At 47.0% G+C, this 16,176-nt stretch overlaps 1 protein-coding gene across 1 annotated transcript in view; it reads right to left on the minus strand.

Annotated features, from left to right (window-relative positions):
- Positions 1-16,176, minus strand: part of LOC311127608 (neural-cadherin-like) — a gene marked incomplete at both ends in the record, with an annotated part of 196,071 nt that overhangs the window by 62,651 nt on the left and 117,244 nt on the right. Inside the window, 6 exons of the mRNA XM_084159431.1 lie at positions 343-1,957; positions 2,931-3,214; positions 4,887-5,030; positions 7,985-8,171; positions 10,132-10,259; positions 11,412-11,661. Of these exons, the coding sequence (XP_084015557.1) occupies positions 343-1,957; positions 2,931-3,214; positions 4,887-5,030; positions 7,985-8,171; positions 10,132-10,259; positions 11,412-11,661 (2,608 nt within the window). The remainder of the gene's footprint in view (positions 1-342; positions 1,958-2,930; positions 3,215-4,886; positions 5,031-7,984; positions 8,172-10,131; positions 10,260-11,411; positions 11,662-16,176) is intronic.

Here is a 16,176-nt window from a genome sequence, read left to right on the forward strand (position 1 = left end):
TAGTCAACACATATTACCAACAACTCTCCACTGCACTTCAACAAGGGAACATGATGTATTGACTCATTTTGTGAAAGGAGAGGTATAAACCTGGACTAGATAGTCAACCCTGAAGAGGAGAAAAGAGACTCAGCTATACCTAATTGCTCATTCCTACAGCTGCTCTTTTAAAAGGTGTGAGAACAACAAAACAGACATGGTTTCTTTTCATAAACCTTCAAGCCCTGGAAAAGGTCATGATTTGCTCCTCATTCATATACCGCTTTGTGAATTTGTTCTCTCATTGCTGTGCTATGCATGAATACATGCATTATAGTGTATTGATGATGGCAGGGATCTCACCTCTGTGACTGTTGACAAAAATCTCCTTCTCTCCCGCCTGGTGAGCATGGTCATTCTCATCTCCTATGGTGATGGTCAGAGTGTTGGTGACCGTCTTGGGCGGATGGCCACTGTCACTCATGATGATCTGCAGGAGGAACTCTTTCTGCCTCTCCCGGTCGAAGGCCCTCAGGGCCGTGATGGTGGCTGTGCCATTTCCGTTATCCTGCAGGTAGAAGTCGTTGCTGTGGTGTAGCTCTAAGGGAAGGCTGAAGTAGAATGGAGATCCGTTCTCCGCTGAGTCTCGGTCTACGGCCCGCAGCAGTGTGGAGGTCTGGTTGAGTCTGACCAGCTGGGGACCAGCGATGTTCTCCCACACCACTGGGGCGTACGCTGCCTCAAACTCCGGCCCGTTGTCGTTGATGTCCAGCAGGGCCAGCTGAATGGTGGCGCTGCCCGTCAAGGCCGGAGAGCCGTGGTCAGTAGCCAGGATGACCAGGTGGTGCTGTGCTGCTGTCTCTCTGTCCAGAGTGCTGGTCACAGTGACTAGACCAGACTGGTCTACAGAGAACTGGCCCAGAGGGTCTGACTCCTGGAGGATTCTGTAGGTGATCTCCTTGTTTTGGCCTGAGTCAGAGTCGCTGGCCGTCAGCCTTGCCACACTGCTGCCCACGGGCACGTCCTCGGGCAGGGGCGCCGGTGGCTGGGAAAGCGTGATGAAGATGGGTGCGTGGTCGTTACAGTCCTCTACCTCTACGACACAGTGGATGAAGCTGAAGAAGTCCAGGTCTTCGACCTTCAGGGTGAGGTTGAAGCGCTGCTCGCTGGGCCTCTCGTAGTCCAGCCTCTTCTTCAGCCTCAGGGTGCCACGCTGCTCCTGCCGGTGGCTCACCATGGAGAACTTCTGCTCTGGGTCTCCTGCCACCACACTGAAGGTGAGCTGAGCGTTCTCTCCTGTGTCCCAGTCCTCAGCAGAAAGCTCCAGCACCACCGCGTTGGGCTCACTGCTCTCAGGAACCCTGGCCATGCAGGACCGCTCCGTGAACCTGGGTGCATGGTCGTTCACGTCTGTCACCCTGATGGTGGCGGTACCCGTGCCCGTCATGCCACCCCCGTCCCTGGCCTCCACCACCAGCAGGTAGGCCTCTGCCTGCTCCCGGTCCAGGCCACTCATTGCCACCGAGATGGTGCCCGTGGACGGGTTAATGCTGAACATGTCAGAGCCGCCGCCACCTGTACCCGTATTACCCACAATCCTGTAGGAGAGCACAGCGTTCTGGCCCACGGCCGAGTCGTCCAGGTCGGTGGCCGTCATCTCCATGACAGAGGTGCCGGGGGCAGAGTTCTCCGGCACATTGCCATGACAATCGGGGGCACAGGTGAAGATGGGTGCGTTGTCATTGATGTCCCACACGTTGATGATGATGTCAGTGAATCCGGTCAGACCCTCGCCGCCCTCATCTGTGGCCAGGACCACAAACCTCCACACGGCCCGCTCCTCCCGGTTCAGAGTCCTCTGAGCGTAGATCTTCCCCGTCACCTCATCAATTATGAACTCGCTCTCAGCTCCCTGGCCATGGAGGGAGTACCGCAGGGCCTCCTGGTCAGCATCCTTATCTGGGTCAGTAGCAGTTACCTACAACATCAAAGGGAATGTGCTCGGTGAAGCTTTTTAATCTGCAGCGTGCAAACTTTTTTTATGGAGTTCAGCACTGTTTAATTATTGAAGCCTGCTGACTTGGAGTCATCCATCAGGTTGGTTGAAGTGCTAACTTCACACCTACCTGCTCTGCAGTGATCAACTCTAGTTTATCGGCTACGTGTACAACTTTCACTCTCCTCACCTTAGCCCCAATCAATCCCCAGGCAGAGCAACATGTTTAAGTCTACCATGAGAATTGCAGAGTGTCAGGTACTGTACATGACATGAAACCAATGAGCTACTATGGAGTGTTGGGGGAAAAACTGCTACTGGTCTAAAGCTTGTACCAGATATCCCGTCTGAAGAATCTTTTAAAACAAGGATGTTGGAATGAAAAACAGCATGATGTCATCTCATGCAATTCAGTCTGAGGACATAAAGGCTTGGGTAAAATACTGTCTGTAACCTCCTGGTGCACAATGACACATTCTGACTGACAGAATTGTGTGACCTTGGAATTATAAGGTTCTATCTGCAAAAAGATGATTCTGAGATAATTGGTTGGAATAATTGTTATCTTTCAGTTATCTATCATGAATTGAGGTATGTAGTAGGTACAGAATATTTTACAGAACAAGGCTATGCCAGTTACTCAGTTTAGAAAAAAATGCAGATAAAACCTTATAATTTTAAGCTCTTGAGATACTGATGGAAAAGCTGAAAGAGAACATTTAAAATACACATCAAAACCTCAGTTTTTCACGTTGACAGATAGAGTCATAACACGGTTGAGTTGATGACTAAATACTCTCATGAGATTTCAGACGTCTGATACTGTATATCATACTATTCTCCCTTATTTTCTACTAATACATGTGTGATGACTTAATAGATCATTTGTATCTGTTGTCATAATAATGTGACAAATAAAGATTACCGTATGACTCAATGAGTGTTTCACACATACCTGAAGCACGAACACAGGCGATCCATCCAGCTCCTCAGTCACAGAACCATAGTACTCGTTGACCGTGAACACTGGCGCCTCGTCGTTCTTGTTGACCACGTTGACCATCACATCCGCATAGTCCTCCCACTTCCCGTCCGACGCCAGCACCAGCAGCTTGTAGCCCTTGTTCTGCTCATAGTCCAGAGGCTGGGCGATGAAGATGGTGCCCACTTCTGGTTCCACATCAAACACTCCGCCAGTGTTGCCAGACGTGATCTGGTAGCGTAGTTTAGCATTGGCGCCTAAACAGAACAATGTGGTGACTGAGATATATGTAGTAAGCAGAATGGGACACCATGAGCATCACATACACATAATTTAACATATATAGCTAACATTTTCAGGAATCAAAGTTTCCTTTTTCAAATGAGATCTGACTGAATCCAGGTAATAGGCCTGCTTAACATTTCAGGAAGTTTCTTCGTTTTTTGCTTCACAAAGTAATTGTAATACGGTCTATAAGCTGATCAGCAGTTCTATACAGAATCCAATTATTGAGAAGAGACTCTTTGGAATCTCAATCAGATTCAATACATAACAACTCAAGAGAGGGAAAATGTAGGAATCTCCAAAGACATAAAAGATTCATAGCTTATTTGCAACATGAAAGTGAGGATGCCAGAACAGAGCAGAGCAGTAATCCCTAATCCTGAGTATTTTGTTGTGTTGGCAGTGCTAATGAAACATTAGAATGACTTGTGAATAGATATGTTTTCAATTGAGCTTCCTCTCCCCCTTCAAACTGCTGAGTTCAAATCCCAGTGGAGACCATGCATGCACAGAACGAGCAACGCAGTGTAAACAAACAAAATGAATAAACAAACACAAGAGAAATCCTATTCCCACTTGTACGTGTTAAAAAGTCCTACCCACTTTCCCTGGCAATAAACTGACAGGAGGAAAACAAAAATAAACGGTCTGCTTCCACTTCCAGGAACTCAGCACAGTAAAGGAGAAAGACCTCTCTGTCTCTCTATCTCTCCCACTCTGTTCTCTCTCTTTCTCTGCGTTCCTAGCTCCCTGGCTCCCTGGCTCCCTGGGTGGTGCTAATCTGTTTGGGGCTGTCGGCCATCAGCATAGCTGGCCCCACGCGTGTGCTTTATTACCCAAAGTGGCCCGGAGACTGTCCCCTCGCGCGTGGTGCTGTGTATTGAGATTGCAGAGATGGAGCTGGTGGCGCGGCCGAGCTCATTCATCACAGAGAGGTGGTTGCCGCACCACAGGCCTACGCGTTCCGACATGATAAATGTCTGATAATATGGAGCTACGCCCCCCCTTCGCCGCTCTTCTCCTATTCCAGTAGCGGACTGATAAAGAGTCCTCAGCGCGCTAGCTAGCTACCGCAGCACCAGAAGAGATTACATGCTTCACAATGGATTTATTGTAGCGGGGTCATGTGAGCTAGAGCCGGCTGAATGAGGGTGAGTCAGGTGAATAAATGGCAGTGTGTTAGTATAGGATGAGATGGATGGGAGAGGGGTATGGATGGTGCCCATAGGATGAGAGTTATTATAGGGCTCGCTGCAGGAGAGAGAGAGTAGATTTGCTGTGTGCTGTGTGTGTGCAGTCCCTGACCTGTGAGTTGATGAGCCTATTGCGATGTTAAGGATGTCCTTTCTGAGCTATGGGGAAGCCATATGGAGACTTATGCAGTTTATATATAAAAAAGCTGATTTATATTCTGTATACACTGCAGTACCTTGACAAGCTATATGACACACCAACAATCGATAACATGAAATCGATGTGAAACATACTTTATAAAAATAGGGCATCTCTACCATACTGTGTTTTCTTCAGGGTCATGACCTGAGGAGAGAAGGAGAGCCCTCGTAACCTCTCACAAGTTCACTGAGCCACGGGAGAGTGAGAACGACAGGGAAGTGACTTATGTTCTCCCACTCCACCACGTACCTTCATCCTCGTCATTAGCACTGACAGTTAGGATGGCACAGCCCACATCGGCATCCTCATCCACATCCACTTCATACACCGTCTGAGCAAAGACAGGCTTGTTATCATTCACATCGCTGATGAAAACTCTCACGTACGCCGTGTCTGAAGGAAGGAGAGAGAGAGAGCACAGAGTGAGAGATTAAACGCCAGGCCCGCTCTTATTCTGTCAACTTGAACATATCCTCCCCCCTCTCTCCCTCTCTCTTCTTCATCCCTGTATTTCTCCCTCCATCATCCTATCTTCACCCTCTATTATTCCTCACATCTCTCTATCTTGCTCTCCCTCTCTCTCTTTCTGTCTGACTCTTTTCTTTCTGACTGTTTTCTTTCTGAAGCAATCCGCAGGCAGATGTGAAAAGAGCCTCTTGGGGGGAGGAGGGGGGGTGGGGCCCATCCCAATATAATATGCTCCCTTTGATATGTGTATGAAAAGGAACATAATTTGCAATACACTCTTCAAGATAAGATCAATTATGTAAGCTGGTTGCAAAGATAGCATGCAGTTTAACACAGAGATAATGCAGCCTAGCAGCAAAACAAGCCACAACCTCCAACTTTTTACGCCTTTCTGAGTCTGACGGAGGAGAGGAGAAGGAGGACATATCTGTTGGGCAGATCCAGCCATCGTCAATTGGTGTGTCTCCAGAGAAGCGTGGAAAGTACGCAGCGTCAATACCGTGACAGATTGCTCTTTCCTCGTAAACACTGCTATTGCATCAAGGTCGTGTTTACAACCCTTCCTCAATACTCCTCTATTCTTCTGTCTAGTCGTCTTTCTTTTTGTTTTTTAACAGCTGTCATCGATCACAACATCGCCCTACTCCTGGGCTCCTCCAATTTCATTCAGTATATTCTTTAGTCGAGTGAGTGAGAGTGAGAGAGAAATTGAGAACGTGTGTGTGTTTGCATGTGCGAATGTGTTTTTTCCCCCATGATTCACACCACCATGTCAGGAGGTTGTATAAGACAGGCTGTAGGTGCCAGTTGCTGGGAGGTAGGGTGGAGGGAGGGATAGTGAGGGAGGGAGGGTTGAGGACCCTATAGAGACTCATTCTACATGCTAAGCAACAGAGCACTGTTCTGGGAGGAGTCTCCATCACTCTGAAGCCCCTAGTCTACCCTCCTCTTTATATCATCCTCATCTAACATTTATAGCACTGCAAAATCACACATTTTTTACTCCCTGCCTTTTTAATATTTGAGTGGTGTTTACGCTGTCAGAAATGTCATTTAGGGCGAAGCCGACTGAAAGCAACTTTTAAAAATCTATGATAGTATGAATGAAAAATACATTCTCCATAAGACCCTGTCTGGTTGTTCATCAGCAGGTGTAAGTCCCCTCTGGGAAGAGATAAGCATATCTGGTGGAGAGAGAGAGAGGATCCCTCCCCACCAGCGAGACAAGCCGCAGCTCAGACTTACAGTGCCATGCAAAAGTATTCATCCCCCTTGACGTTTTTCCTATATTGTTGCATTATAACCTGTAATTTAAATGGATTTTTATTTGGATTTAATGTAATGGACATACAAAAAATTGTCCAAATTGGTGAAGTGAAATGAAAAAAATTACTTATTTAAAAAAATTCTAAGAAATAAATAACGGAAAAGTGGTGCATGCATATGTATTCACCCCCTTTGCTATGAAGCCCCTAAATAAGATCTGGTGCAACCAATTACCTTCAGAAGTCACATAATTATTTATATAAAGTCCACCTGTGTGCAATCTAAGTGTCACGTGATCTGTCACATGATCTCAGTATATATACACCTATTCTGAAAGGAACCAGAGTCTGCAACACCACTAAGCAAAGGGCAGCACCAAGCAAGCGGCATCATGAAGAGCAAGGAGCTCTCCAAACAGGTCAGGGAGCACCATTAAATTCATTATTAAAAAATATGGCACCACAACAAACCTGCCAAGAGAGGGCCGCCCATCAAAATTCACGGTCCAGGCAAGAAGGGCATTAATCAGAGAGGCAACAAAGAGACCAAAGATAACCCTGAAGGAGCTGCAAAGCTCCACAGCGGAGATTGGAGTATCTGTCCATAGGACCACTTTAAGCCGTACACTCCACAGAGCTGGGGTTTACGTAAGAGTGGCCAGAAAAAAGCCATTGCTTAAAGAAAAAAATAAGCAAACACATTTGGTGTTCGCCAAAAGGCATGTGGGAGACTCCCCAAACATATGAAAGAAGGTACTAAAATTGAGCTTTTTGGCCATCAAGAAAAATGCTATGTCTGGCACAAATCCAACACCTCTCATCACCCCAAGAACACCACCAGGGAAAGTCTTGAGGGAAACCTGTTTCAGTCTTCCAGAGATTTGAGACTGGGACGGAAGTTCACCTTCCAGCAGGACAATGACCCTAAGCATACTGCTAAAGCAACACTTGAGTGGTTTAAGGGGAAAGATTTAAATGTCTTGGAATGGCCTAGTCAAAGCCCAGACCTCAATCCAATTGAGAATCTTTGGTATGACTTAAAGATTGTTGTACACCAGTGGAACCCTTCCAACGTGAAGGAGCTGGAGCAGTTTTGCCTTGAAGAATGGGCAAAAATCCCAGTGGCTAGATGTGCCAAGCTTACAGAGACATAACCCAAGAGACTTGCAGCTGTAACTGCTGCAAAAGGTGGCTCTACAAAGTATTGACTTTGGGGGGGTGAATAGTTATGCACGCTCAAGTTTTCAATTTTTCTGGTGTTATTTCTTGTTTGTTTCACAAGAAAAAATATTTTGCATCTTCAAAGTGAATTCCAGGTTGTAAGGCAACAAAATATGAAAAATGCCAAGGGGGGTGAATACTTTCGCAAGCCACTGTAAATGACGTCTTGAGATTGCCATCCAAACCCTCCTACTGTACTACCAAGGCCTGTCAGAAAATGGAGCGCATTTTCAAATGTATTCAAATGTATTCAGACAATGCACACAGTGTATTCCTAAGTCGTCAAAATTTGATAAGGCTTGCTACTGTGTGCATACTGCATGCATTACTGTTCTCTATCTCATCCTCCAGCCCTGTTGAGCTGATGAGCTAGCTGATCTGAGCTGGCCTCACCTGAGTTGGGCTGTCCGTGTTTCCCAGGCCGGGCTGACTCCCAGCCGTCCACTGACTTGACCTCCAGCAGGTAGGAGCCTTTGGTCTCACGGTCAAACACGGCCTCTGTGTAGATGGAGCCCAGCTCAGGGTCAATCCGGAAGTACTGGTAGTCCCCACTGCGGTCGTTCAGCAGGGAGTAGGAGATCTGAGACAGACAGCGAGAGAGAAGGAGGAAGAAGTGGAGGGAGAGCAGGAGGCCAGGGTAGAAGAGAATGATGAATGAGGTTAAAGCGAGTGGCATGGAGAAGGTGAAGGGTATGGATGGAGTAAGAGTGGAAAGAGAGGAAAGGACGTTGGAGATACACGAGGGATGAGTAAGAAAGGATGGACGTGAGAAAGACAAGGAAGATAGAGATACAGAGTAAGGATTACCAAAGATGTGAGTGAGACAGGGGAGAGAGAATAATAGTTTTATTCAAACAGCAGAGTCTCTCAAAATAGTCTAAAACCCCATCCATTTGATTCATTTATCTCTCTATTGGGGTGGATGTGTGCACACATACTTATTTAACCAAACTTTAATGAACTACTCTGGAGCAGACAGACCTCATTCAACCCAACCACATGTGACAATATATTTCTATATCAATAAAACAAAGCTACGTTGTTATAATTCGGTTTAAAGCAGGAGACTGAAGTCTATTCACCAAAAAAGAATGAACCTAATTTTAATGTTCAAACTGAATAAAAGCTGTGTCAACGAGCTATGAATGGCATTCAACAGCCGCAGGAAGTTATTCAGTAGAGCTAGAGGATGGAAACAGCGTGGGTCAGAAAATAAATGGGGTTGTACAGGGGAAGAGCAAAAATTAAAGGCTGAATTAAATGTAATGCCATAATAAAAAGGTTGGCGGGGTCAAGTTATGGGTAAAAAAAAACAGACACATTTAAACAGGCGTGAAAAATAATTTTCATATTCACGTCCACCAATGATACTCATTATCTAAATGTGGGCCTGCATGGTATCTATGATTCAGCCTGCCTCAGAGAGTGCAAGCAATTAAGCAGCCAAGGACACTGCATGCAAAGAGCTGAGTACATTTTATGCACCCCTTTGTGCCGATAGCCATGGTGTCCTCGTACTGAGAATTCAATTATGACTAGACTACCCATACTGTTTGTGTGCGTGTGGGAACGTGTGTGTGTGTGTGCGTGCATGATTATGTGTGTATAGAGAGCAAGACAGAGATCAAGAAAAGCAGCATGAAATGTAGACAATGCAATGAGTGTGTGTGTGTATGCGTGTGAGAATGTGTGCGCTCAAGTGTACCTTCTGTTTGCGTGTGTGCGAGCAAGCGTGTGCATGTGTGTGTGTGTCTTCTCAAGACTTGTGTCCTTAATAAGCTTTTACTGCAGTGGGCTAAATCAGGGTCACACAGAGTGTTTCTTGGTAGTCTTAAACAAATCTAATTTGAAACAGAAGTATACACCTCACTTGGGCTTAAAAAAAAGAAGACACCTGTACCATGTTATATATAGAGTTGAAATGGATTACATTTTGAATTTGCGTCCCAATATTACACTTTAAATACATCACAGAAGACAGAAATATAACAAAACCGTTTATTATAGAAACAACGGATTTTCAGCGGTAAAAAAAAATAGTTTTATTAATTTTGAAATTATGAAAAATATGAATAACATTCCACCCATGAGGCCACTAGGTCATTTGACTGCAGGAAAGGGGGGAGCTTCAGTATGTGTGAAGTACTGTATTGTAAGTTTTATACAGGAAGCCGAACCGAAGTACATATTTTATGGCCAAGCTACAGGAACACTCTCCTACTGAACTATGGACTATAGATGGGTTTTTCCATTTTCTACCTTCGGTATAAGACTCTAAGGTGAAATGAAAAGGGGAATTGCTACTGTGGGTTTACACTTGAGTGGTTTCTGGTCTTATCCAGTTACATAGTGGTGGATTGTTCACATGGATTTAAAGTAAAAACAGTGGTCGACAACACTAGGCCTGGAGTTCCGCAAATACTCAAGCTTTTCTGAGAAATTGCTCAGAATCAGGACCTGCATTCACAAAATGTCTCAGAGTAGGAGTGCTGATATAGGATGGTTGTTTGTATTTCCATTATTCCAAAGCATTCCGTCACCTTTCCGTTGAGTCCCAGGTCCAGGTCATTGGATGACACCTGCGTAACAAACGTCCCCGCCTCCGTCCCCTCTGTGACCGACGCCTCGTAGATGGACGAGGTGAAGAAGGGAACATTGTCGTTGACATCTAGCAGAGAAAAACACCAGCATTATCCGTCATCATTTGGCTCAGTATTTTCTCAGTGAAAGGGTTTCATAAGGAGCAGAGTGTCTTTCAAGCAGCAGGCTGTAAAACAAGGTGGCAGCAGACTCCATTCCGCGTCTGTTAGTCTCTGTGGCTAAACATTTGTTGACAGAGATTAATGTAGACCTTCAAACTCCTGGAGGTGTTTTGAACAATTTCAAAGACCTCTTTGTGACACTTGAGAGCTCTCTCTATTTTTCATCATTCAACCGTTTCCACAGAGAAATACAAACAGCATGTTAGAGTCTCAATTACCTCTTTCTTAGTTATTATAGAGAACTATTATAGAGAACTATCACAATACATTTACTAGAAACTTCAATAAAATGGTTTTCTTCAGAAGAGAACATTTCAGGATAGTTAGTCCAAACCCCAAAACTATAATGGCTCGGATGCATTCAGAGATACGATGCACTTCCATGTTGTATTTTCTTCAGCAAATGTCTTAATCTATGAATTAAACATTGGTCTTTAATCCATTACAACCCTCTCCTCCCCTTCTCCCCCTCTCCCTTCCTCCTTTCCAGCCCTCCCTGCCTCCCTCCATCCTCTGGAGAAGACTGAAGGCTCACTTATTAAGACAGATAAGGGAGAGGAGAAGGAGAGCTGAAGGAGTGAGGAGGGTCTGGCCAGATTAATTATGTCTCTCTGGTTTAAGACTAACTCTCATGAATGATAGAGGGGGGAGATGGAGTCTGGTTAGAGGGAAGGGGGGAGGATAAGAGGAGGGAGTCTGGGTCTGGGCTACGGTGGGAATGAAAGCTATTTTGGGACGGAGGGTCAGGGGTTGGCTGAACTGCAGTAATAAGCCGTGGTAATGGGAAATTAAGTTCGGATCAGAAGGCTGGAAATCAACTTGATTTTTATAAAAATCCCAGTACATCATGCTTTCTGAGGTTAGTCTGGAGGAGAGAGAGAGTCTGGAGGAGAGAGAGAAAGAGTGACAAAACGAGAGCAAGAGAGCGAGAGAGCGAGAGAGAGAGAGCGATGGTGGTATACAGTCAGTGTTGAGTCAAGGCTGCTGGAATGGAAGTTAAAAGGGATAGTTAAGTATTATGGGTTGTTATATGAGCAGGTTGTACTGATCTGTCTTACCTGTGATATTAAGATAGACAGTAGTGAAGGCTGCCAGGGGGACTGCAGCCACATTCTGAGCCCGGACCCTCAGTATGAAGTTCCTGGTGGTCTCATAGTCCAGGGGCTCAGCCACCAGGATGGAGGCAGAGCCATCCTCACGGTTAGGGGTCAGGTAGAAGCGTACAGGCATGTTGGTCTCCGGCACCATCCCATCCTCCAGGTTATAGGTCACTCTAGGGTCCCCCAGCGGAGAGGTGGCCTTGATAGTCTGGGGTTCAGAGAGGAGACAGAGACAGGGGAAACTGAGGACACTAGCAGTCAATTCACACCTCTGTGACTCAGCTTTAGGCTTTAGGTGAGGCCGCCTGCAAAACAAGCAGTTCTACAGATCTACAACCTACTGTGGCCCATTAAATCTTCACATAAGAGTAAAATAAATATATATCTTGCTGATCACTTAGAACTCCAAAGGAAACCTTAACACTCTCTCTCTCTCCCTGTTCATTTCCCCTCTCTCACACTCTCTCGATCACTCTCAGTGAAATATTAATCTGCATTTTTAATAGCCTTAATAGCTTATAAAAGATAGAGAGAAAATTCAGTAAATTAATTTTCAATGCGTTAGTTAAAAAATAAAAGTAAATGCCTATGAATAATCCAAGGCTCGTGATTGCCAGAGCCTGGCTTGTAGAAGTAATGAAGCGTTTGGCTTAAAATAGAGGCAATGGAGGATGAGTCTGGACATGGGCAGGGAGAGGGGGAGCTTTGGCTGGAGTAAGTTGCTATGAGGATGTAGGGCTATCCCAGGACACAGCAAGCGCCAGAGAGAGGGAGGATGGATGGGAGAGTAGGGATGGAGGTTGAGCCCTGAGGGAATTATCTACTCTCGTTTTTGCTGTAGACTGTAATAGCTTGGTGTCCATATAGTACATCATAATACACATTACTGTGCATTACTGCAGAGACTGGCTGTAGTGACATGGTAAATGCAGCTAGTGTCAACCAGTGTTGTGGTGTTTGTACGGTACAGTGTAGTAAGTCGTAAAGAAACAACTTTAATGTTAGATCAAACAAGTCTACTCCATGATGCTTTTATTTGCTTTGAAGCCCTGGGAAAATACTGGTTCACAGCTCAAAATACCTCTCTCAAGTTACCAGCCCCATTTCTGTAATACGTACCTATCCTAATGTGTGTCATCATGTCCTAACCTCCCCTTAACTCACCTTTCTCTAACCCCATGTACCTCAGAATACCTGTTTCATGTTACATCTGCCATACTCATCCTAATTTGTATTCCATCATGATTCATGTCCAACTCTGCCCTAAGATAACATCTATGTCCCTCTACCTCCCCCAGGACATATTTTATTTATTTATGTATTTTATTTAACCTTTATTTAACCAGGTAAGCCAGTTGAGAACAAGTTCTCATTTACAACTGCGACCTGGCCAAGATAAAGCAAAGCAGTGCGATAAAAACAACAACACAGAGTTACATATGGGGTAAAACAAAACATAAAGTCAAAAATACAACAGAAAATATATATACAGTGTGTGCAAATGTAGCAAGTTATGGAGGTAAGGCAATAAATAGGCCATAGTGCAAAATAATTACAATTAGTATTAACACTGGAATGCTAGATGTGCAAGAGATGATGTGCAAATAGAGATACTGGGGTGCAAATGAGCAAAATAAATAACAATATGGGGATGAGGTAGTTGGGTGGGCTAATTTCAGATGGGCTGTGTACAGGTGCAGTGATCGGTAAGGTGCTCTGACAACTGATGCTTAAAGTTAGTGAGGGAAATAAGAGTCTCCAACTTCAGAGATTTTTGCAATTCGTTCCAGTCATTGGCAGCAGAGAACTGGAAGGAATGGTGGCCAAAGGAGGTGTTGGCTTTGGGGATGACCAGTGAGATATACCTGCTGGAGCGCATACTACGGTTGGGTGTTGCTATGGTGACCAATGAGCTAAGATAAGGCAGGGATTTGCCTAGCAGTGATTTATAGATGCCCTGGAGCCTGTGGGTTTGGCGATGAATATCTAGTGAGGACCAGCCAACAAGAGCGTACAGGTCACAGTGGTGGGTAGTTTATGGGGCTTTGGTGACAAAACGGATGGCACTGTGATTGTCACGCCCTGACTCAGGGGACGCTTATATGTTGAGTCAGGGTGTGTATATTTCCTTGTTGTGCTTTTTCTATGTTGTCGATCTAGTATGTGTGGATCTATGTTGGACGGTGTGGTTCCCAATCAGAGGCAGCTGTCGCTCGTTGTCTCTGATTGGGGACCATACTTAGGCAGCCTATTGGCACTGTCTAGTGGTGGGATCTTGTTCCTTGTAAGGTATGTTGTGTGTTCTACCTTGGACTTCACGTTTCATTTTCTTTGTTGTTTTGTCGTGTGTTTAAAGTTTAATAAACACGTACGCATATCACGCTGCGCCTTGGTCTGACCCGTCATTCAACGAACGTGACAGAAGATCCCACCACTCAAGGACCAAGCAGCATGCCGAGAAGTAGCAAACGCCTGGGACTCAACAGGAGGTAACATTAGTAGATGTCCTCCTCGGTTGAGGGAGAATTACAGAGGAGGAGGCCGTCCATTTTCAGAAGGCGATGAAGGAGGAAGCCCGGGTAGGAGAGGAGAAACGGCACCAACAGTGCCGACAACGGAGACCCGAGAGGCAACCCCAAGAAAATTTTGGTGGGGGGAACACGGTGTGGACGACGAGGCAGCAGGAGGTCGTGAAAGGGTGGATCTGCAGGTTAGGAGAGGAGGCCACCATGTTACGGGGGCTGTTGGCTCAGAGGGAGCAGGAGTTATTCGGTCAGAGGGAGGCGCTACAGGAGGCTAAAAGGGAGAAGGAAGAAGTAGAGGCACGGCGAGAGGAGCTGGTTAGGCAGAAGAGGGAGCGGGGGTTAATAAAGAAACCCAGTCCTGCTCCTCGCACCAAGAAAGTGGTGCGTGTTCCCAGTTCGGCCCGGCCCGTTCCTGCTCCTCGCACCAAGCCAGTGGTGCGTGTTCCCAGTTCGGCCCGGCCCGTTCCTGCTCCTCGCACCAAGCCAGTGGTGCGCATCGCCAGTCCGACCCGGCCCGTTCCTGCTCCTCGCACCAAGCCAGTGGTGCGCGTCGCCAGTCCGGCCCGGCCCGTTCCTGCTCCTCGCACCAAGCCAGTGGTGCGCGTCGCCAGCCCGGCCCGGCCCGTTCCTGCTCCTCGCACCAAGCCAGTGGTGCGTGTTCTGAGTCAGGTCCGGCCCGTGCCTGCTCCTCGCACCAGACCAGTGGTGCGTTTGTCCAGTCCGGACGGGCTGTGCCCGTTCCACCGGTGCCTGGTCCGGCACCGGTCAGCTACTCCACTCCGGAGCCAGAGCAGTCCGCTCCACCGGTGCCTGATCCAGTTCCGGTCAGCTGTTCCACTCCGGAGCCAGAGCAGTCCGCTCCACCGGTGCCTGATCCAGCTCCGGTCAGCTGCTCCACTCCGGAGCCAGAGCAGTCCGCTCCACCGGTGCCTGATCCAGCTCCGGTCAGCTGCGCCACTCCGGAGCCAGAGCAGTCCGCTCCACCGGGGTCGAGTCCAGCTCCGGTCAGCGGCTCCACTCCGGAGCCAGAGTAGTCCGCTCCACCGGTGCCTGATCCAGCTCCGGTCAGCGGCTACACTCCGGAGCCAGAGCAGTCCGCTCCCCCGGTGCCCAGTCCAGCTCCGGTCAGCGGCTCCAGTCCAGACCATGACGTCAGCCCCTCTCCAGGTTCGGTGTATCCCACACCAGGGTCCAGACAGGGCCTGGCGTATCGTGGGAGGAAGGAGAGGAGAAGCAGCGCGCCAAGGTCCAGACCAGACCAGGGGCGCAACAGGGAGGAAGAGAGTGAGAGGTCGTCACGCCCCGAGCCGGATCCGCCTCCAAGGCGGAATGCCCACCCGGCCCCTACCCTGTTATGTTTATGTTGTGCGGCCGGAGTCCGCACCTTTGGGGGGGGGGGGGGGGGGGGTACTGTCACGCCCTGACTCAGGGGACGCTTATATGTTGAGTCAGGGTGTGTATATTTCCTTGTTGGGCTTTTTCTATGTTGTCGATCTAGTATGTGTGGATCTATGTTGGCCGGTGTGGTTCCCAATCAGAGGCAGCTGTCGCTCGTTGTCTCTGATTGGGGACCATACTTAGGCAGCCTATTGGCACTGTCTAGTGGTGGGATCTTGTTCCTTGTAAGGTATGTTGTGTGTTCTACCTTGGACTTCACGTTTCGTTTCCTTTGTTGTTTTGTCGTGTGTTTAAAGTTTAATAAACATGTACGCATATCACGCTGCGCCTTGGTCTGACCCGTCATTCAACAAACGTGACAGTGATAGACTACATCCAATTTGCTGAGTAGAGTGTTGGAGGCTATTTTGTAAATGACATTGCCGAAGTCAAGGATTGGTAGGATAGTCAGTTTTACGAGGGCATGTTTGGCAGCATGAGTGAAGGAGGCTTTGTTGCAAAATAGGAAGCCGATTCTAGATTTAACTTTGGATTGGAGATGCTTAATGTGAGTCTGGAAGGAGAGTTTACAGTCTAACCAGACACCTAGGTATTTGTAGTTGTCCACATATTCTAAGTCAGAGTAGTGATTCTAGTCGGGTGGGCGGATGCCAGCAGCGTTAGATTGAAGAGCATGCATTTAGTTTTACTAGTGTTTAAGAGCAGTTGGAGGCTACTGAAGGAGTGTTGTATGGCATTGAAGCTCGTTTGGAGGTTTGTTAACAGTGTCCAATGAAGGGCCAGATGTATACAAAATGGTG

This window comes from Coregonus lavaretus (assembly GCF_964263955.1).
Source record: "Coregonus lavaretus genome assembly, chromosome: 4".
NCBI lineage: Eukaryota > Metazoa > Chordata > Actinopteri > Salmoniformes > Salmonidae > Coregonus > Coregonus lavaretus.